General features: G+C 38.2%; 1 protein-coding gene across 1 annotated transcript in view; it reads right to left on the reverse strand.

The window, feature by feature from the left end:
- The window catches only part of CCDC186 (coiled-coil domain containing 186), a 33,336-nt gene extending 10,532 nt beyond the window's left edge, over positions 1-22,804 (reverse strand). The window contains exons 1-11 of the mRNA XM_016212174.2: positions 22,623-22,804; positions 12,357-13,045; positions 10,856-10,982; positions 8,696-8,824; positions 6,658-6,870; positions 5,613-5,732; positions 4,653-4,757; positions 4,098-4,196; positions 3,858-3,944; positions 2,859-3,001; positions 82-337 (exon numbers count right to left, since the gene is read on the reverse strand). Coding sequence (XP_016067660.2) covers positions 82-337; positions 2,859-3,001; positions 3,858-3,944; positions 4,098-4,196; positions 4,653-4,757; positions 5,613-5,732; positions 6,658-6,870; positions 8,696-8,824; positions 10,856-10,982; positions 12,357-13,012 — 1,935 coding nt within the window. The 5' untranslated portion in view covers positions 13,013-13,045; positions 22,623-22,804. The remainder of the gene's footprint in view (positions 1-81; positions 338-2,858; positions 3,002-3,857; positions 3,945-4,097; positions 4,197-4,652; positions 4,758-5,612; positions 5,733-6,657; positions 6,871-8,695; positions 8,825-10,855; positions 10,983-12,356; positions 13,046-22,622) is intronic.

Consider the following 22,804-nt stretch of genomic DNA (forward strand, 5'->3'; position numbering starts at 1 on the left):
CCCAGGTTTATGCCAATAAGGAAATCTAATCTATGCCTCTCGCTATGCTGCTTTGCGTGTTAAATGTACGATTATACTTACCAAGTTGGTATTTGTCTGTTTCAATTGTTCACATTGGCTTTGTAACTGGCTTTCACTACAGGAAAGTTTATCATACTGTGACTGTAAAGAATTGGATTCAGACTGAAGCTGTGCGTTCTTACTAGTGAGCTTTTCTGTAAACAGTAGTAGCTCGGATTCTCTTTTCCTACTGCCTTCGATGTCTTTTTGTAGGTCATTAATCAAAGAATTAAGACTTTCCACTTCTTCCTTCAAATTTTCAATTTCTTGTTTACCTCTAAAAAACAAAGTTTATATTTAAGAAAAGAAATTAAACCATTAACGGACATTAAATTAATGGTTTGGGAATTTTCATTGAAGGAAATGTTTTATAAAGGTACTTCTATTCGAGAATGACTAACACATGCGAGGAACTAAGCTCTAGGAAAATAAGGGAGCGCAACCAATATGGCCCCTGAGCTCCAAGTTTTCTGTCAGGCAGGGAAATTATGTGTGATAAAGCATTTTTGATGATAAAGCACCAAACAGGTCACCGAACCTAGTGTAAGTAATGCTTGAACTAATACTTAAAGTGGGGGTTAGCAAACTTCTCCTGTAAAAGGCCCAGACAGTACCCGATTTGGGCTTCTGGGGCATATGGACTTTGTTGTAACTGTTGACTCTGCCACTGTCATGTGACAGCAGCCACAGACGATACGTAAGGAATGAGCGTGGCTGTGTTCCAAATGCAATATATGAAAAGAAGCAGTGGGCTGGATTTGGCTTGCGAGCCAAACAGATATTCAGCAATGATGAGACTAAGGACTGCACCATATCCCTGGCCCTTAATACAGGGGTTGGCACATAGGTGACAATCAATCAACATTTGTTAACCAACTACTGCTAGAACACAAGAATGGAAAAGGAGAAGGCACAGAGGAAGGAGCAAGGGACAGGTCACTAATGACCTTCCAAACCATGTCATGGCACCTGGACTCACTAAGCAATAATCGAAAGGTTTTGAGAAAATTTCCTTTTCTAAAAGATTATGTTAACCACAGTGTAGGAAATGGATTAAAAGGGAAGGGGGGGAAAAACAGTTTAGAAACTGTGGCGGTTTTGCAGATGAGAGCTGATAATGGCTTGGTCAATGGGAGCAGCAACAAGAATATAAAATGTAAACAGAATGAAAGACATTAAAGAGGCAGCATTGAAAATACTTTGTGACTGGTTAGACATGTGAGGGGAAGGAGACAGAGCCGAGGTGTCCCATGTGGACGCTACTCATCACTCATCTCAGGAACATCAGAGAACTACAGGTGCGGGTGGGAAAGATGAATCCGTTTTGGACATCTTTAAGTTTGAGGTTTCTTTGAGACTTTCATGTCTAGGGCTCAGCAAAAAGGGCTGAAAATAACGTGAAGGTCCTGCCGCATACTATGCAAATAGTTAGGGTCACCCAGGGCGATAATAAAATAAGGACAGAAGAGCTTTACGGCAGAATGAGGAGGCTGCCAAGGACACTGAGAAAGTGGCCAGCAGTGGGGAGGAGCACCGGGAGGGCAGAGGGTGAAGTGACGCCAGAGGGTGTCAAGAAAGACAGTGGGCTAGTGGTATTAATCCTGAAAGCTCAAGCAAGGTTTCGTCTGAGGAAGTGCCTGCTAGATTTAAGGAGGCATCAGCCGTTTTTAATGGGACGCTGAGGAAGAAGCGAGAATGAAGTGGAGAGGGTTAGACGGACTAAGACGTGAAGAAACCAAGGCCAAGTACAGATGGCCCTCTAAAGACGCGTGGGCTGGAAGGAAAGGAGAGAGGCAGGTCACTGGAGCCTGATGTTCCTGAGATATAACAGTCAGCTGAAAGGGAGCGGTCAGAGAGGATAAACAGGAAGAGCAACCAACAAAGACCCGGGGAAGGCGCCGTGGACCCCCAGCTGAGACCGAGAACGCCTCCAGCCTCCATCCTCCATCCTCCATCCGCAGAGGCGCAGGAACAGCTCCTCCGGACTGATGGAAGGAGGAATGGCCGTGGGCGCGGGCAAGCTCAGAGGCCTGACAGCAAGAGGTTTTGGCAACTGCCAACTGAGAGCTCCCAGTTTCTCTGCGAAGTCAGAGGTAACCGTCTGCCAAGGTACGTAGTCAGAAGGAAGAGAAGTGCAAGGAAAGAAGTAAGGTTTAGAAGAGAAGCTAAGATGGTCAGGGCAAGGCTCTAAGGACACGTGGCAGCAGGAGAGCTGTATTAATATTCCCAGCTGAGGCGGCTACCCATGAACTTAGAGCAGCATCACTCTGGGTGATGGTGAGGATTTCCTTAGCGACGCTCAGCAGCCTGGCTATCAGTAGGGTAGGAGAAGTATTTGGACTCAACCTGAATCCATGCTCTGCCAGGCAATGCCATGAGTAGAGTTTAGCTAAAGGGTTTTATAAGAAGCCAAGGAATAATTTCAGACCTGACCTCAAGCTACATACATACAAAGATACAGATATAGGTGTATATCTACCTTTTAGAAGGAAAAGTATGTACTGTGCGTAACAGAATTTGAAAGCTAAGTAATAAGTAAAGAAACCAAAACCCATCTGTCTTATAAATTGCTACTGCCAATGTTTAGAGAATATAAACTTTGTATTTTAGAAGCCGTTGATGGGAACTTCAAAGATAATCCAAAAAAGTTCAAATGAAGAGCAAAATTTAAAAACTTTTAGCCAGTAAAATTATAAACTTATTCTTTTTTAATGCAATAATTGTATTTAAAAAAGGAAACTTGTGATAGAATTAAAAAGCCTATTGATTAGCACAAAGAGAAGTTGCTCATTTTATACCTTTGATATTGCTCCTGTATCTGATCTGCAATTTTCATTTTGTCCAAGAAGTTCTGAATTTCAGCTTTTTGGCGATTAATAATTTCCTTATATTTCGACAATTCATCTTCTGTCCTTAATCGTTCATCTTCCAGGCATTTCACCTATCACAAATCATAACCAAGCTAAACCACAAACAATATTTTCTTGTTCCTTATTAACTATTTCAAGTAGTGATTATATACTAATCTGAAACAGTGTTAATTAACGTGAAGAAAACATAACAGGGAGTTAGAGAGTCCTGGGAGTCAGTCTCTGACTTAGTCACGGGAGTTTCAGTATGTCACTTTATTTTCGCTGAATCTCCATTTCTTCCCCTGAAAAGAGGAGGTGTCTTCCCTACCTACCTCCAGGAACTGGCACGGAGAACAAATAGAAGGGTATGTGGAAAACACTTTGAAAATTATTAAGTGATTGCAAACTCAAGGCAGTTACCTAAAAGCCTATTTCTAAATAAATGAATGATATACAATGATAATGTTTCAGTCATATTAAAATGGATACTAGTCTTACAATAAAGACAATATACACTGGAAAGAATTTAGTAAGTTGTTAGAAATTAAAATTGCATACAAGACTATTAAATATATCCAGGAGAAATATAGAGAAATTCTATCTATTATTTTCTCATACTCACAGTTCTAAAGTCCAACTATCTTTCCAATAGATTTGCTGATAACACTGCCTTTGGATCAGAGGCCCAAGGATAAGTTATAGATAAAGCAAATGTGTTAGAACACAGGAATGCTTGGCAAACACTTCAAAGGGGTTGAAGTAGAAGACATTTTCATTTCAATAAGAGTCCATTTTATTGCTAGGGAACTGATATTCTACTCCTATGAGTTTATTTTGGAAAATTCCTAAATAGATACCCTTTCCCCGACATTTTAAAAATCAGAATGAGTCCAAAATTTAAAATGTTTACCCTTCCTCTTGAGTCACAATGAAATCTTTGATTACCTTTGTTCTCAGTGTTCGTAGCTCATCCATGCCCTCCTTAAACGTCCTCTTCAGATCCTCTAGTTCCTTTATTTTGGCATGATGCATCTTTTAAAAAGTTTCAAAGAAACCACAAATCGTTATGTACTAAACTAGATCCTGCTCCTCCCAAAGGCTTTAAAAGTAGATGACAATAAGCACTCATTACTTCTCCTGTATTTATTATACAGCCTAGGACATACAAAGAACAAAACTACTCACCTCTAGCTGGTCAGATTTTTCTTGCATTTGTTTTTCAAGCTCTCCTTTTGTGACTCTAAGTTTGGCATCAAGCTCATTTGATTTAATTTCTTCTGACTCCTAATGGAAAAGAAATGAAAAAAGAATTTTTTAAGTTTTATACTTTGAAGAGTAAAGAAGGCCTTGGCAATGAAGTGTACTAATTAAGAAATACATAGGGTACATATCTAAAAATGATGACTGCATTGGAAGATTTTAAATATGTCAATTTTGCAAGAACAAGAATAATATACTTAAGATATGTAACATAATATAGAGTGGTTTTATTTTTAACTTATACATTTACAAACATGTACTCTTCATTCTTCTACATTTTCTAGTATTTTTATTTGGTTAAAAATTTTTCTAATGAGATCTCTATATAAGCTACAAGTACTTTAACCTAGGAAATAACCTGTATTTTATTTAACTGCCCTACCAAATACATGCCACACATCAAATGTTAGATACAAAATTTAATGAAACAAGAGTCCTGATATTGGCATAATTTGTTACTAATCTATTTGAAAAGCATACCTGGTATGTTTTTATCATATCCTGACAATTTTTTCGTATCTGATCTGCTTCTTCCTTTGCTTGGGTTAGCTTTGTTGTTGTCTCTTTGAGTTTATCTTTGGTTTCCTGCATCGATAAAAAGACAGTGACAGACTTGGACACGATGATGTGATGAATGGTAGGAACAATGACCAGGGCAGGGAAAGTTGTCTCAGCACTGCCACTGAGGGGCTGAATAACTAAAAGCCATTAAATAAAGCTAAATTTGATAAGATTTTCAGTAAATCACTAGAATTTACTAACTAACCTGATAAAGCAAAAAGAGCAAATACTAAATAGTTCTTAGCACACACACATAGAAGATAATTCTTTGGTTTATGGCCATGGTATCTATTAAAAAACTGCTTTTTTACAGATTCGTAATACAGTTTGATTTCTCTTCCTAACCACCCTCCTGAAACAGCAATTCTGAAGATTTGCAGGGACTACTTTCTCATCAAATTCAATAGTTTTCTTTTTCTCGCTTCTTATTCTTTTTAAAAAAAAATATGTTTCTATTGATTTGAGAGAGAGAAACATCAACATCAATCGGCTGCCTCCTGCACGGCCCCCTGCGTGCGCCCTGACTGGGAATTAAATCATTGACTTCTTGGTGCACTGGTCCCTGCTCAACCACTGAGCAACACCAGCCAGGCTCCCTTCTCTGGTCCAGTTCTGACCACTCGCGGCTCTTTGAATATCCTTTCACTGAGAAGGTGACAGATGGGTAAAGACTTGAGAAAAGTCAGCGAGACTTGCTAAGGGACTAGATACGGTGACTAAGAAAACCCGAGGATAAATCTAAGGTTCACAATCACCAAATATGCAGGGTCAGGCTATCCTACAGAAGAGTCACTAAATTAAACGTCATGCCTCATTACCTAATACTGAATTTGCTCTTAGAACTGATCCTGATAATTTCCACTGCATTACAGTACTCACCTTGTGTGAGTCCATTTCCACTTTCAATTTGTTTTGTGCCCATTTTACTTTAATGATGTGAGAGTTGATATCTTCTTTTAATTTGTCTAGTTCTCTGGTGAGTCTAGTAGTTTCAGCTTCCTGAAATAATATCACTAGGTCACATTTTTCATTTAACAATGGACCAATTACTTGTATATCTTTTATACCTCCTCAAAATAACACAATAACACTAATTCAGAAGCTGGCACATTATGATGACCTATACGCCATAAAACTGATTTAAAGTGCAAATCATAAGATGGCAGTAAAATCCTAAATCCAGTTAAGAGAGATAATTAACATATATTTTAACCAACCGGATATGTTGCAAGTACAAGCAAAGCTTATTCTTCTTAACCACCTGGCCTTAAGGTAAAATACGAATTAAATTGGTTTTGCCAGAATTCCTGAGTACAATGACATTTCTGAACGAAAAGTTAATAAAAAATAACATTCATCATCAAGAAGTGATAATCTGCTGGAAACGAGACCATGCCATGAGGCTGCTACTTAATGCAAGGGCTCCAAATAGCTCAGTAATTATATCTCCTTGGACAGCATCTAAGAGTATATTTCCTTGGACAGCATCTAAGAGTATATTTTTTTATGAGAAAAATATAAATTCTACCCTATGATAAATATTACATTAGGATTCTGGTCAAAACATACTTATTAAACCATTCACACTTTGACAGTACTATGCATATATCTTACCAAAATAAAATCTTCCTGTGAGGTACAAACTCATTTCTTCAACATTTAGATTTAATAAGAAAGGTTTTTAAAAGATCTATCAAGAAAAAGTTACCTAATAAAGAACCTATGTCAATTTCTCATCTTTTTTCCAGTAAAATTTTCTGCAGACAGGTAACAAGATATTGGAGTTACAAAAGCATTCACATACTCAGGAGGTTTGAACAACTTTATGTTTAACAGCAGTTTAGCCCTGGTACATTATGAGTATTTGGTTAAGAAAAAGCAAACAAAATGCATTTCAAACCAGGCCCAGCATCACGGGTTATACCTTTGTTTCATATAGCTGGTGCAACCGTCCTTTCTCCTGAGAGAGCAGCTTGATTTTGTTAGTGTTTTTCTCAGATTCTTTATTTGCATCTCTCAGTTTTCTCTCAAGGATCTCCTTTTCTTTTCGAAGGTCTAAAGATTCTTTCTCCCCTCTTACATACTTCATTACCATTGCCTCTTTCTCCTGGCGAGCCTCTTCACATTTCTTACTGGCCTTTGGAAACAAAGTCTAGCATTAATAAAAAATATTTTTCAAATAAAAATAAATTTAGAAAATATTTTTCTCTAATAATACCAATGTATTTTTTGGTTTGGGAACAACACTCCCAGGGCCTGTGCTGTGAAATTTTAAAAAGGAAAACTTCAAAATGACAAGCAATACAGTAAACAAATGCATATCAGGGACATTCACTTTCCCTGTCCTTACTCCTTTTACTTAGCTGGTGTGGCTGCTATATTCTGTTTACGCCTCCAGATCCACTTTCCCATTCTTTCCTATCTACCCTGTGCTCCAGAAAAACAGCCATCAAACACCACATCAAGTTTCCTTGCCCTCATACTTCCAGTTGGGTTCAGCCACCAGGAGTCGCTAGGCAGAAGATCAGCAGGGTAGGTAAGAGGGAGATCTGGCTCCTCCAGTCACCACAGGTTGGTCAAAGGCCACTGGCTCCTGTCAGATGCCTTCTTTATACAATCGCCTCAGGGTTGTACTCCTTGTACCCTCTCCAATTCCATTAGCCCAGAGAGCAACAATGGCTCCACCAGCAGCCCCAGGATCCTTCATTTCCCCTGTTGGGCAACCTAAATCTTCCCCATACCTTTGTAAAAAGTCCTTTTATTAAATTCTCCTCAAGTCACCAGTTTCTGTTTTCTGCCAGGACCCTTACTGCATGACTAACAATTTCTAAAATCTATAACCTTAGCTTCCTTGCAAAAAAGTAACAATATGCTAATTAATGATCATCTGATTTCCTAGATAGGAAAAGCTTTCTAAAGCATTTCACGTGTAGTAAGAAATACCCAATTGGATTAAGTGCGACATCTATATACTCATCTCAACTTCCCTATTAGTGTAAGCTGATACTCCATATTATGAAATTTTATACAATAAAAACTTCCTTCTACAGATAGCCCTTCACTTAAGTAAATTCATAGTTTGCAAATATGATGAAGCATATATTTACTTTGTAGAAGATGAAACCTTAAGCTTTAGGGATTTTCAATGGCATCTAGTAGTAAATGCCACTGTAACTACACTGAAGTCACTACAGTGTCAGGAAAATGTAGGAAAAGCTCCTATGCTCTCATGAAAGTGTCTGGGGAAAAAATGTTTCCTGAAGTTCTGGTACAGCGGATAATCACATCCAATAAACACTCAAAATATTACACACACACATTTCTACGTTCTACCCCAAATAATGGCAGCACTCCCTTCACAGGATTGCTAGGAGTATTGCTGTCAGTCTGTTTATGGCACAGATAAAGGAATAGGAGCCAGTAAAGTCTTTGGCTTTGACTAGTTTAAGATATTTTATCACTGACTTCAATGAAGATAAAGCACAAACAAGATAACCAATAGGATTCAGCAGGCAACTAAAATGATTAGGGATATTCAGCAGGGGAAACAAGGTTACAACAACGATGTACAGTGAGATTCCAATCAAGTAGGAAAGAGAGCATAGGAATGTGTGTAACTTACACACTCGTCTGAGATAAGATACATAACCAAAACATAAATCAGCTATGGAGCAGGGAATGAGATGCAAAGGGAATGGGAGCAGGAAAGGACAAGTAAGTACAGATGAAGGGGGCTTTCGCTCTTTATTCTACACATTTCCTTAATTTATTGTTATTTTTTGTAGGTAGCATATTATTTATGTATTGTTTTAGCATTTTTTAAAAAGTTAATTTTTATAGGAATAATATTATCCATTCCTAATACACCACTGATGTCCAAAATCATCTAACAGGATTAGTATACTTTAATAAACAAGAGAGCATCATTAGAAAGTTAATAATGATAAAGACTTGAAAAATACCTGTTCCATCCGATGGGCCATCTCTTTATGCAACTGCTGAACTGCATTTTTAGCTGCGATATCTTGAGCTATTAGTTTATCTTTGGAAGCTTTAACTTCTTTATCAAGTTCCTCTATTCTTGATTCTAACTGTAAAGAAAATTTATATCCAGATTATTTTTGTAGCTGCATCAAACAGACCACCAATACCTCAAAAATAAACATAAACACAAAAAATGCACTGAATATACTTCAAAAAGTAAATGTTAGCAATGTTTCTGTATCTCATTAGAATTAAGTTAGCATGAATCTGATGCAGAATCTGATAAGATGGATGGTAAGTTCTAGAGTAATTACTATGGAAATAACTCAAAAATATAGTGAAACTATCATAAAAGAAATTTAAATGCTACATACCCAATGCAAAAGCAATGGATAAACAGGGGAACAAAAAAGACACGAGACATAAAAGATAAAAAATGGAAGACACAAATCCAACTGTTAATAACATTAAATGAGAGGAGATTAAATAAACATATCAAAAGGCAGAGACTGTCAGACTGGAATAAAAAACAAGATCTAAGTTATGCTGTCTACAAGAGAAGCTTTAGAGTCAAGGATCTAAACAGACTGACAGTAAAAACATGAAAAAAGATGTATCATGCAAACAGCAACTATAAGAAGAGTGCTATACTAACGTCAAACAGGCTAAAATAACAAATTTTACAAATAAAAAGGAACATTTCATAACAATAAAAGGGTCAATCCAGCAGAAAGATATGACAGTTATAAACATATATGCACTTAGTTCCATAGCACCAAAATACAAGAAGCAAAAACTGAGAGAAATGAAGGAAACAGACAATTCAACAACAGCTGAAAAATTCAATACCCCACTTTCAATAACCTAGACAAAGGATTAACAAGGAAATAGGAGTCTTGAACAAAACTATGAAATAACTAGATCTACACAACATTCCACCCAGCAACAGCGGAATATAAATTCTCGAGTGTACATGGAATATACTACAGGATAGACCGTATGCTAGGTCATAAAACAAATCTCAATAAATTTAAAATATTGAAGTCATATAAAGTATATTCTCCAACCATAATACAATGAAATTAGAACTCAGTAACAAAGAAGGAATTTGAAAAATTCACAAATATGTAAAAATTAAACAACACCTAAATAACCAATGGGAGAAATCGCAAGAGAAATGAGAAAACACTATATGATGAATGAAAATAAAGACACAACATGCTAAACCTTACAAAATGCATCTAAAGCAGTGCTTTGAGGGAAATTTATACCTATAAGCACCTTTCTGAAAAAACAAAGGTTTATATGTGGTGGCCCTAGAACACATAAAAATCAGGATTAAATACATAAAATAGTCACCTTCCAACTATGTAAAGGTTCATTAAGTAAGCCCAGGTATAAACATGTGAAGTTTGGTTTTTTTATTATATTATTATATATTAACTACTGTTATTTTCATTATATAGCCTTCTGTAAAAGATGACATAAAAGAAAAGGCTTTTAAGGCTAGAATACTTCTAATCCTGTCTACAGAAGAAAAGGCAGCTCAGAAAAATAAAGAGCAGCTCAATTTTGCTACCAGTCTGAATATTCACTTTATTGATCCATGAGGGGAGGGGGGGAGGGAGTGGGGGAGGGGGGAGGGGGAGGGAGGGGGAGGGAGGGGGAGGAAGGGAGGGAGGGAGGGAGAGAGAGAGGGAGGGAGGGAGGGGGGAGGGGGGAAGGAAAATAAGTGAGAAGGGTAAGGCTGGGGAGGCCAGGCAGCCAGATAAAATCTGAAGTAGGAGAGCCGGTATTCAGAATGTAGTTCATATGAAACTATGAAATAACTTAAAAATATTCTAATGTCATATATACATTTTTAGATATATATTGTTTCTTCCTTTAATTGGCAAAAATGGTCTATTTGACTGCTAATTCTAATTGTCTTTTCTTCTCAGACTTCTACCATATAGAGTAGGATATAATCACAAATACCATATAAAAATATTAATTCCCACTTCATAAAAGAGAATGCTTTACATACAAAGAAACCCTCTCATTTAAAAAACAAAACTTTAATTTATACACAAATTTCCTAGAATGTACTTATTTATTTTATAAATTGAAATGTAGTCTTCAATGGTTTGCCTTTTTACCTGTTTAATTGTGCTCATATGCTGCTTCTCTGTTTCTGTTCTTTTTTTTAGTTCTTCTCTTAAATTGTCTTTTTCTGAACATATGTCTAGGATGAGCTCCTGATGCTTCTTATTTTCTTTAATTAACCTAAGTATGAAAAGGGCAGTATAAGTAAAACATAATTTAAAAAGGAGATATGGAATATAATCTACTTCCAGATTAGGGTGTAGGTACTTATGATTAATAAGCCACATTCCTAAGTTATCCTTTTGTAATGGCACATTACACTTTGGAAAAAAACGTTCTCTGACCAGTCAGGCTATTAACATCTTCCTGGAAATTTGTATATTCCAAGTCCAGTGAATATACTCAGATAAAGAACACCACACTCTTTTTAAGTTTATGTCTTTGGGCTTCACAATTATGTACTTCATCCCACCAGCACCTGAACCCCTTCAGATTAGCAGTTCTCAACCAGGGGTAACTCTGCCCCTCCAGCCATTTGTCTGGAGACATTTTTGGTTGCTACACAGGGGTGGTGGTTGCTTGGCTTCTTGTGAGTGGAGGCCAGGGATACTGCTAAACATCTTACAAAGAATGATCTACCCCGAAATGTCAATAGTGCTGAGGTTGAGAAATCTTGCTTTAGATTTTAAAAATACTTTAATGATAATTTAATCGTTATAGAAGAGTAGTCAATGTAAAATACAAAAGCTTAAGCAGAAGTTTCATTTTGAGTCCCCTAGAAAAGCATGAATAAAAACCTTAAAAATTACCTGCAATAAGGTAAGACACCAAAGAAGGTTAACAGCTGATACTTTTGGATTATTAACAGCAATAGCTATTACTTAAAATTTATTACACAATTACTATTTATTAAGTTTAGCTCTAAGTGCATTATTTCATTTAATATTCGTTAATAAAATTAGCCTCGTTGGTGTGCTCGGTGGTTAGAGCGTCGGCCTGAGTACAGAAGGGTTGCAGATTTGATTCCTGGTCAAGGGGTCAAGGGTATGTACCTGCAACCCAGGCCCCGTGCTGGGGTGTGTGCGGGAGGCAACCAATCAATGTGTCCCTCTCACATTGATGTTTCTCTCTCTATTTTTTCCTCTCTCTCTGAAAATCAATGGAAAAAATATCCTTGAGTGAGAAAAAAAAAAATAGTAGGTTTACAGTTGTAAGTACAGAAAACACAGAGTCTGTTCTTGTATTATTAATTAATTATTGTATTATTTATTTGTATTACAACTGTAAACCTACTTTTGCTCACCTCAAATAAAAACACTGATGCATACCTATTATTTCTAAAATAGAAATACCACATTCTAAAAAAATAGACAAATTAAATAACTAAACACACTTGACATTTGTTTAATTATTCAGTAAACACATATTGTTGATCAACTACAAGGTGCATGGCTCTATTGTCGAATTGAAAGTGGACAAGACAATGTTTTCCTTTAAAGAATGCCACCTTTAATCCCTGTGGGGAAAAATAGCCTGAAAGAACAAAAAACTTACTTCTTTATGGTGTGCTCCTGCTGCAAATACTTATCTTGTACACACTTTTCAAACATAACTAACGCATGTTCTCCCTTATGCATTCCATTGGGTACTCGGTGTTCTGCAAAATCCGTAGATAAGAGCTCAGATTCTATTTCTTCTAACAAATCCTCTGATGTGGAAGCATTCGTTATTTTTGAAATAAGTTTCTTGGTACAGTCTGTATCGTAGGGACTTTCTGAATAAGTCTTTTGACTAGCTGCGTCAGTAAATGTAGATGACCTTAATTCAGCCAATATTTGACTTACTGTCTGTTCAGTTCCATTGGTTTTTGAAACTTGCTTTGTAAAATCTCCACCAGGAAAATTAGCTATTTGTTCAGAATCGTCTGGGCATGAGTCTGTTTTAGCACAAGAATCCTCACCTCCACCATGATCTGGAATATAATTTTCCTGTGCTTCAATTTGATTATTGTGTTCATTAGGCTGACATGAAGTTTTATCAAAGTTTAATAATAGTTTGGACTCATTTTCTAAGCTGCTGCTTTCATCACCAGAAAACAAGTTGCATGAGTCTTCCTTTAGTTCAGATGTTTTCCCAATATTTTTATCAGAGGAAATGGAGGCGACATGCTCTGTCTCTGACATGCTGACTGGCACCAATTCGCTCTGCATTCTTCAAATCTGTTCCTGATCTTCGTTTTACATCTAGGAAAGTCAAAACATCAAAGTTTAAAAAGAAAGTTTTTTTAAAACCAAGACCCCATATATATTTACACATATCCCATGATGTGGAATAACTAAGGCCACAAATTGTACCACTAAAAATTCTTTTCAAAGCCACTCTTTGAAGGGTAAAAGCAAAAGAAAGAAAAAAAGGACAGGACAGCCCATCCAAGTGCGCCACAGCCAACAGCACTACAAAGTCTCATTCTTTCTCCTACAGTTCAGTCACACAGCTCAGCTTCAGACACAGTTTCACATTCCTCAGTCACCCCCATAAAGATGCTGGATATGGAATAAGACTAGTAACTGGAAGATTAGTGCCAAAAAATTGTTGAAAATTCCTTTAGCTACACAGGAGGAAATGAGTATCGAAAGAATCTATAAGAAAATATTGGGGAAATAAGACAGCAATGAAAACATCAGAAGAGAAATTACAAACCAAGATAATAAAACAAGGCACATTAACAATGACAAAAATTTACTGAGAAAGAAAACTAAACAATAACAAGACACAGTTACCTAGAGCCTAAACACCTAGAGCTGAGCTGAAAAAATTATGGCATAAAGGATCCCTGGCAAGGATTCATTTTTCATTCAGGCCGGGATCCAGGAAAATACTATGGTGAGTTCCAAACATGTTCATAAAGAATAAACACTATTTGGCTCTCCCTGCCCAGAGCATGCCCACCCCCTTCTCCTTCCCCCACAGTGTGCATCTCCTAAACTCTAAGGATCCGCAGGAGACTTGCAACCAGGAGAGCAATGGGCAGCGGCAGCTCATCCTGGGCTAACCCCCTAACCTGTTGGCGTCCAAGGCCCCCTTTTCTCTGACTTTGCAGCGAGCCGACTGCAGCTCCACCTTGGCTCACTTCCTTCACTGTGACTTTTATTTCTCAGTCAGCCAAAGTAGCCCCACCTAGGCACATTTCTTCCTTATAACATTTTTAGAGTGCCAAAGCGGCCCTCCTAATGCTTCTGTCCTATGCCCTCCCTGGTTTCACTGTCCCCTTTAAGACACATACTTGAGGAAGAAGAAGAGACAATGTTCAGTGCACCCTGAGCAGAGGCCCTACACACTACCTCGGTCCTAAAGGCAGCATTTACAAACCTAATTCACCAACGCTAGAATCCATCTGTGTGCTATTTATGACGGCCACTATTCTAGCTGTTTCCTGAAAATAATTCAAACTCAAAATTATTCTGAGGCAGATAAATACAAAGCATTCCAGCAATCTCAATGAAAAAGAATTGTCAACTTCTTTTGTCACATAGCAACAAAGCATATACATGGTAGATGAATTACTAGAGTCATATAAAGTTGGGTAAAAATGTGGGCAGATCATAGTTTTGACAGCAACTAGGAAAGGACTCTAGATGGAAGGTGAACTTATAAAAATCAAAACAGATTAAATTTTTGAGTAACAGAAAGATACATGTTCATTGTGGTCTATGATGGAGATGGTAGTCAAAGGATGGTGAAAAACGGTAAGAGAAGCTGGCTAGGTACACTGCTCAGAATGATATACAGGAGTGAGCTTTGTTATAACAAATCATGATTGACTAGAATATACTTGATTAATCTATAAAGCTTCCAGCATACAGTAGGTTCTTAAATATTTGTTGAATTAAAATGCAGAAATGACATGATGTAAGTAGTATTTGAGGAACATTATTCTAGGAACGCAGAAAACAGGAAGAATAATTCTAAGAAAGGAAAAGAAGACCAGCTCGTTTGTCAAATACCCTGTCTTTTAGTTTAGACTGTCCTTTGAGATATTGACTAATATTGACATTGGCCTTAATACCATCAATTATCTAGCTGTATGACATATTTCCAAACAACCAAATAGAAATTGTTATCCTGCTGCATATAAGCCACATCTAAGACATAGCCCACACTAGTATTAAAGCGTGGTTTAGACAATACAAATAAATGAAGTTATTAAGACCCCACCAGTATGCTGCATTCCAAAAATCTAGGACAAAGTAAAATCATTCTCAAACAGGGATTTTATCCACCTACATTACCTTCCCTAAAGTAACTCACCTTAATATATAACTTGTGAATGCGTTCCTGCTAAATCTGAACTTTTAATTTAGAAATCAATCTAAAAGCTAATGAAGAATGTAGTTTTAAACATCATAACTAGTCCACACTGTATCAACTGAAGTAGAACTCAGAGCTGACCAAAATAAGTCTATAAAGGTACTGTGACTCTCCAGAATAGACAGAGCAAGTGAGAAGAAACTATCATTTGAGAGCTTTATAAATTTTGACCATGTCATGCTTTGTCAAAAAAAAGCACTAAACAAATACTGGTTCTCATCCTCTCATCCAGATTTCATTATTTCCAGGGTTTCAGTCCTCAGCTTTATTTTGCCTCCCATAATTTATCCACTTCAGTAACATGAACCAACAATTCACAGTTGACGCCCACATGATTTTCAGTCCTGTTCTTGAGTTATAGATAACAAATTATCTATACCTTCACTTTCACTCTTTATCTATGTTAAAATCTCCACCTGAATATGAGCATTTCCACTAAATGTTCTACCATAACCTCATACTCAAAATGGCTAACCTAACATCATAAATACAGCCCCAATAATCAAGCACCTCAACCAATCCTGTCAACAGTATACCCTTTTTCTCAGTCTGACGCCTTTTCCTTTGCCCTCTTAATCTTTTACCAGTTTCATGTCTCCTACAATTATACCCTCCTTTCTACTGTCACTGTCCCCACCTGCACCCCAATCTACATCTGATCACTTCATACCTGGAACACTTCAACTGTTGGCTTCTCAATCTCACTTCATTCCTCCCTCCTGTCTTCCTTCCTGCAACTCCAAGTGGAAGAGCACGGTGAACTAAAGGGCAAGTGATTTGAGGCAGCACCAGGGCAAGTGTCACCCAATTCAGAGAAGGGGTGGAAGTTTGTAATATCATTAGCTCTGCAAAAAGGGAACAGGAGGGGCCCTATGATGTGGGTCCTCAATGGCAGAAAGAGCTAGGAAGCTACAACACTGCCTCTAAAAATATCCACACACACCACCTGCACAGCCCACCGTCAAACGCAACCAGATGAATTAGAGGAAGGTCAGGGCTCTCCCTTCCCTCTTTGGGTTCAGGTAATGAGAGCTAGGCCCCCAATGACTGGTCATCTTCCCTCTCCTCCAGAAGGGCTAGCTAGAGAACGGAGAGGGTAATATTTTAGAGCCAGATTATTATACCTCTTCTTCAAACCAAGCCTCTGGGAACCAAAAGCTTCAACCTTTCTCCAGGGAGACAAATGCGGTTGTTTTTTGTTGCTCATTTTTGTTTTTTAAATTATTGAAACCTGTCTTGATTTCTGGAACAAGTTTTCTCTAGTAATTAAAAGTGGCAGAAAAGTTATGACATCAAACCAAGACACTATTAAGGGACTGCACTTCAGAGGAGAGGAGAGATGGGCCATTTTACACAGTAATGATTAGAGACCCACTGAGGAAAAAACTAAAACCATTTCATGCTTATGCCTCAGAGTTGTGATTCCTCCAGGAAACCAGTTGTACTACTTTTCCAATCTTATCTCTCAACACATTCCTAAAAGCCTAGTACTTCACTATCCTCTACCAGTCCCCGACGAGTCTACTCTCAATTCTGCCAATTTGCACACTAACCTTTCCATGACTTTGCTCCCATCCAGACTGTCCTTTCCTTTCTTCTCTCCAGAGCATAATAATATATTTAAGGAACTGATTCTAACGCTACATCTTCCTCCAAATTTTCCCTCAATGCAAGCACAAAAATTCTCTCTCATGTAAATGAAAACACACTGCATTTATAGTCATCAAGCAGAGTCACAGCCTTCCTTGTGACATTTCTTTTAAATGATTTCTATACTTGCAAGGAGAAGGAACCTCTCTCTGAACTGAATCAAACTTCTTAAATCTCACACAATAATAATAATAAATAGGTAACTAAATTTAACAAATATATTCTCTACTACACTTACACTCATTCTTGCAAATGCTATTCCGTGGTTCTCAATGAGAGTGGGGCCCATTGGGTTTACGCAATAATCGGGAACTGAACGGCATTGAGTGGATAGGGACCAGGTTGTAAGGAGACTCATAATGTGCAAGACAGCGCAGAATAACAAAAATGTGCCTCACGCTGCTGGATATTCATCCAGGTAAAAACAAACAAGCAAACAAACAACCCTGATTTTATAACTGCCTCAGCTTATTACTGTTACCTCCTATAAATTACACAATGCTTAGGTTAACCTCAAACAACAAGTACTTTCTATACCGTTGCTCAGTAATATGCCCATGATCTTTGAAAAAGTCTTCGTATATCATCGCATCTGATAACCACTGAGCTTTCAAACTTAGTTTTCTGATGCCTAAACGAATACTTCCTGGAGGCAAAAGGAAAAGGAGGGGTTAAAGATCTGCATGTATATATGTAGCAAAGCCATCACCAACGTTTTAAATAACTATGTAAGAACAGTGGGGGGCGGGGGGGGGGAGCTGGAACCTCGAGGAGCTTGATTATGTCCATGATTAATCAGGGGAACAGCTGAGTCCTCCTGTGGGCCTCCAGTTGGCAACGCTGACATAGACCAACTTGGTTGCTGTCCAAGTTTTTTCGGGAGTTGGGGGTGGGGGGCACCACCAAAGCCACTGAGGATGGAATAATCTAGAGCAGATTAGGGGGAGGAAGGAAACTGGCCACCTGTCTCCAAGACGGCTTTCATAAGAGCTTGTGTAAATTAAAGGAACAATCGATTGTAAACAAGCGATTACAATCACAGGTTTACAGTCTCTTTTGCTTTATGGAGGTAAAAAATAACATAGATTATTTGACTTTTAGCAACAATAACTAATTAGGGAAAAATACTGTAGTATTTAAAACAGCACAGTCACAAAATCCTCTTAATTCAGCACTTTTCCCCCCAGAGTAGTTTGTTTCTGACACAATACTACAGGACCAATTCACACTTCTAAACTGTTTCAGTGGAGTGAGAACTGGTTTCGCTCTTACTGGAGCTCATCAGCTGTAGGCAACTGGTCAAGAAACATTTTTTATTTGCCTCAAGCAAACCATTATCCACCTTGGATGTTATTTTTTTTTAATCCTCACCAGAGGATATTTTTTCCACTGATTTTTAGAGAGAGGAGGAGGAGGGAGGAACACTGATGAGTGAGAGTGAGAGTGAGACAGACAGACAGACACACGCACACACACACACCCGACTAGCCAATTCCAGCACAGGCCCCATTGGGGCTGGGCTGGACCTAACCTGCAACCCGGGCATGTACCCTTGAATGGAAATCGAACCCATGACCCTTGGGTAAGCTGACTGACACTCCAACCACTGAGCCAAACCGGCCAGGGCAGATTTTATTCTTTAATGAAAGAATTCACAATTCTACAAAATTATTCCCATATGAGAGGCATATAAATGAAAACACTGTCTTTAACAGCTTTGTTTTCCAGGTAAATAAGCAGTATAAACAACAAAAAACTTAAGCTTATTCAATAAACTGCAAATACAAATGAATCCAATCTATAGATTTTGGTAACAGGATTCATACAAAAGTACTAAGTCAGAAATACATTTCCAAACTAGATAGTAATCCATTCCTGAAATATGTTTTGAGCGTGTATTTTGTGCAGGCACTGCTCTATGCTTTAGGAGCATAGCAATAAATAAAAGTCTTCTTTTACGGTGCTTACAGTGGACCAATACATAGAAGCGCTCTGTTAAATTTTTTACTATGTGTTTACATTATTTTAATTTGAAAATCAGTGCTATCTGCATGAGTGTTTTTTAAGTCCAACAGAAAAACCTGACTCAGTTCAGCATAAATATTATTTCCAACTGTAAATAACATTAGTTATAAATACAGTTCAGCATAAATATTATTTACAAACTGTACCATTTGAGTCTCAAATAAAACCAGCTGCACACTTTTCAAACAATTTTCATTAAGTAAAGTCTGTAAAAGCATTCCTGTTCAATATAATGGTTTACCATCCTTTGAAAGAAAAGTACATTAAAAGGGTTTTTACATAGTTACCAAATAATCTTTGAAAGCAACATAATCAAATGAATAACTTATCTTTATGAACAGTTCCAACAAGGTTCTAGTATTGAAATTAAAGTCAGAAGCAATAAATTAAATCAAAAAGCATCCACAGCCCCACATAATCTGATCACAACCCCCAAGTAAATGATTTTTAATAGTATTAACTTTAAAATACAAATACTTTCCTGGATACAGTTTTTAAAAATAGAATAATACAACAGAAGATAATCTCTATAAAAAACATAAAAACCTTGTTTCACATGATGAAACAATATTTGACACTGAAGTTCATAGAAGGTGAATTTATGCAAATCGAATTCTACTTTTAAAAGATTAAAAACTGAGCTGGCTACTTCAAAGAATTTTAGATTAGTATGACCAAAAGGAAGAAATATTCTGTAAAGCAGTCACATTCTAATTAAGCTTTGGGGTAAAATTTAACTTTAATATATTGAGTTTCCTTTACACGAAATATAATCACTAGATTTTAAAAGTTGCCTTTGGTCCACCAGTTTAAAATGTATGTTATACGAGGCCAAGGTCAATTATCCCTGTAGGGGTTTGTAAATCTTTGCACCCAAGACTCAGGGCAGGGTAAATTTTTCAGTATGTGCATTATATATCACAAAAAAAGAAGATGTTAAAAAGACAGACTCAAGGCAATCAACGCAGTAGGATCCCACGCAACATAGCACCAAATCCCGTGACAGAACAACAAGAGAAACAGAAATTATGGGTCCATCAAGATTCCAAGAAAAAGAGGGTAAGTGGCCACATCATGTATCACATTATCAAATTATATATCATATTATCAGTTTGGTATCTTAGATCCATGCAATTTTATATATCTCTAACACATAAAGCAGAAAGTTATTAATATAGAAATCTTATTTTGAAGCTACCTGTATAGATAGAGCTCACAATTTGAATTTTAATGAGTAAGAAAACATGAAGAAGTTGCCACTAATTATTTTCCTCCAAAATCTGAAAACCAAAAGGAGGAAAAAAATTTGACCTACAGTTCCGTTTTCAAAAAGTAAAGCTAACAATGTAACAAAAAAAAAAAAAAAAAAGGTAGTAAGTCTGCCTTATTTGAAACCACCTTTGGCCTGGGCTTGGTTAATTTGATATGATGTAGTTTACCCCAAAAAATCAAATTATTCATTAGCACTTACTACATAATCATCCCTACTGTAGACTTATCAGTTCATGTCTCTTATTGACAAATACATTTACAATCCAATCAATACTTTGCTAGATTGATTTCCACTTTGTATCTATTGCCCTTTCACCCTATTATTTTCCCTTTTGTTTATGTCTAAGCCCAAACAGATTTATCTCTCTCAAAGATAAAATTCAAAGGACAAATCCGAAATAATATGACTAGAGGGTTATTTGTAAATTTCAATTATCTACGCTCCCACTGATGCTCTGAACATTAAATATAACATTCACAATACTGTAAGCTCAGCGTCATGTTTTTAAGAAATTTGAGAATTTGCTTTACTTATTTAAAGCTAAAGATAAGGGAGAAAAGAAAAATCTAAATTTTATTCAAAGAAAAGTAACAACTTAAGGTTAAGGATTCTTTAACATGAAACTGTTTGATGAATTTGGAAAACAAGTGCAGATTACTAGTCATTCTTCAAAGGCAAAGATGATTTTTCCAAGTCTGTAGATAAGGCTGCTTTGTCCTAGCATCTCTCCCTAGAGTGAGAATACTGCTGCACTGTTCTACCTTCACTCCACGATGTCAGGATGTAGCTGTAATAAGACGTTTTTAAAATAAACATTAAGCAATCATCAGCTATGCTGTCATTGTATAGCATCAAAGAGCAACTCTTGAGTTTATGGGAGAAGGAATAAAGGTTTATAGAGTGGCTGCTGTGCTATACCATGCCTTCTGTGTTAGCAATAAGTAAGACTCTGAAATACCAATGACACTCTGGAATCTCCACTGCTTAAAGAAAACATTCAAGATTACATGCAGGTATTCTAAATTAGACACGGTCTTAAAAATAAAATCAATATAAACACAATCCGTGCATAAACACAGGCAGGGCATTTCCAGGTAGATTCTTCAGTAATTATACATGCTTGCCTATTACTATGTAAAAAGGAGTTTTAGTTCTTTGAACTCTGCAAGATTTGTGAATTACTCAATACCTTCACTGAATTTTAACTAACATGAAAAGACCATAAAGGAAGGGAACAAAAGAAGGAAGCCAATCATCACTGTTTTCTATTTGTGTAATGACGAATTGAAAAGTAGCTGTACAGAGAGAGAGCAGTAAACTTGATACACCAGCTGAGAGTTCAGTTTCACTACCATTGTCTTTAGAACCTTAATCCTTCCCACAAGGTCAACACCTCAAATGTGAAGGCCTAGTTAGTGCAGCAGTTGGGAAGGCCACACCCACTAGCATACCTAAACACTTAAAGAGGTGTGTTGTTTTTTTTTAATGACTACCAGCACACCTCTTGAAACACTGTCCCACTAATTTACTGCACATTTTCCTTAGAAAAACCTCCAACCTATCATTTTGGAAAAAATAAAAAAGCTGGGCATCAAGGGAACATGACACATGCACGGAGAAAACTGCCGAAATGCCTGGGACGGTAGGGCGTATTTTTACTACATACTGCCTAATTCCCACAGGTGAGAAGACTAGCAAGTGAAAGGGGCGGTTTCTGATACAAGTGTTACTGACTCCAAAGGCACAGGTCTCTTTCCTCCAAACAAAATGACGACGTGAACATTAGCTGCACTCAGCAACCTGCTACCAGCTGAGCAACCACCACACCTGCACCGTCCCCCACGACTGCGACTGCGGGGCCTGTAGAAGGAGCTTTGCCATTTTACACGTTTGGTAGAGACACAAATGTGAAACATCATCCTTTCCACCCAAGGTTTATCACATGTCTTTGGAAGTAAGGCAACATAAAAACAAAGACCAGATCTCTCACAGTCACAACCGCAAAGAATCGTCTCTCTCGGTTACTTAAAATCACAGTGATGGCAGTGTTTAAAAGAAGGTAAAAAGTGGCCGCAACAGTAACCATGACACACACACACACACACACACACACACACACACACACACGGTGAACTTGGGCAGACGAAAGGAGATATCGACGACTGAGTCTAGAAAAGATCTCAAGCAGGCGGGGCTGAGCCGCAGTTCCTTCGGGAGGCCAGGCAAGCGGCCCAAATTCCGCCGCTGCCCGGGCACCGCTCGGGAGGCGCGGCCCCCGCGACCCGCGCCAACCCCTCCAGCCGCGTCCTCCGCAGGCAGCCCGGCACCGACGGAGGGACAGAGGGAGGGACCGCAGGGGACCACGAACTCCGTCCCCTAGCGTCCCCATCGGCCTATCAGACGGGAGCCCACCCTGGACTGGCAGGACGGCGAGCGAGGGGGCAGCCCCGCCGCGCCGCCACCGCGACTCCCCGGTCCGCCCCGGGCGCCCCTCGGGCACTCACCCCACTTCTCCGAGCCTCCGTCTGCACCCCTACCGAGGCCGCGGGAGCACCGTCTTAGGGACCAGCTTCTCCATAGCGGGGTGCGGCAGATCAGGAGACGCGAGGGGCAAGGGTGGAAAACGAGGCCGACGCCGCGCTCTCGGCGCCCCGGCTCCCCCTAACCCCCGCGGAGCTGACACATC

Source organism: Miniopterus natalensis, chromosome 14, assembly GCF_054644295.1.
Source record: "Miniopterus natalensis isolate mMinNat1 chromosome 14, mMinNat1.hap1, whole genome shotgun sequence".
In the NCBI taxonomy this organism is placed as follows: Eukaryota; Metazoa; Chordata; class Mammalia; order Chiroptera; family Miniopteridae; genus Miniopterus; species Miniopterus natalensis.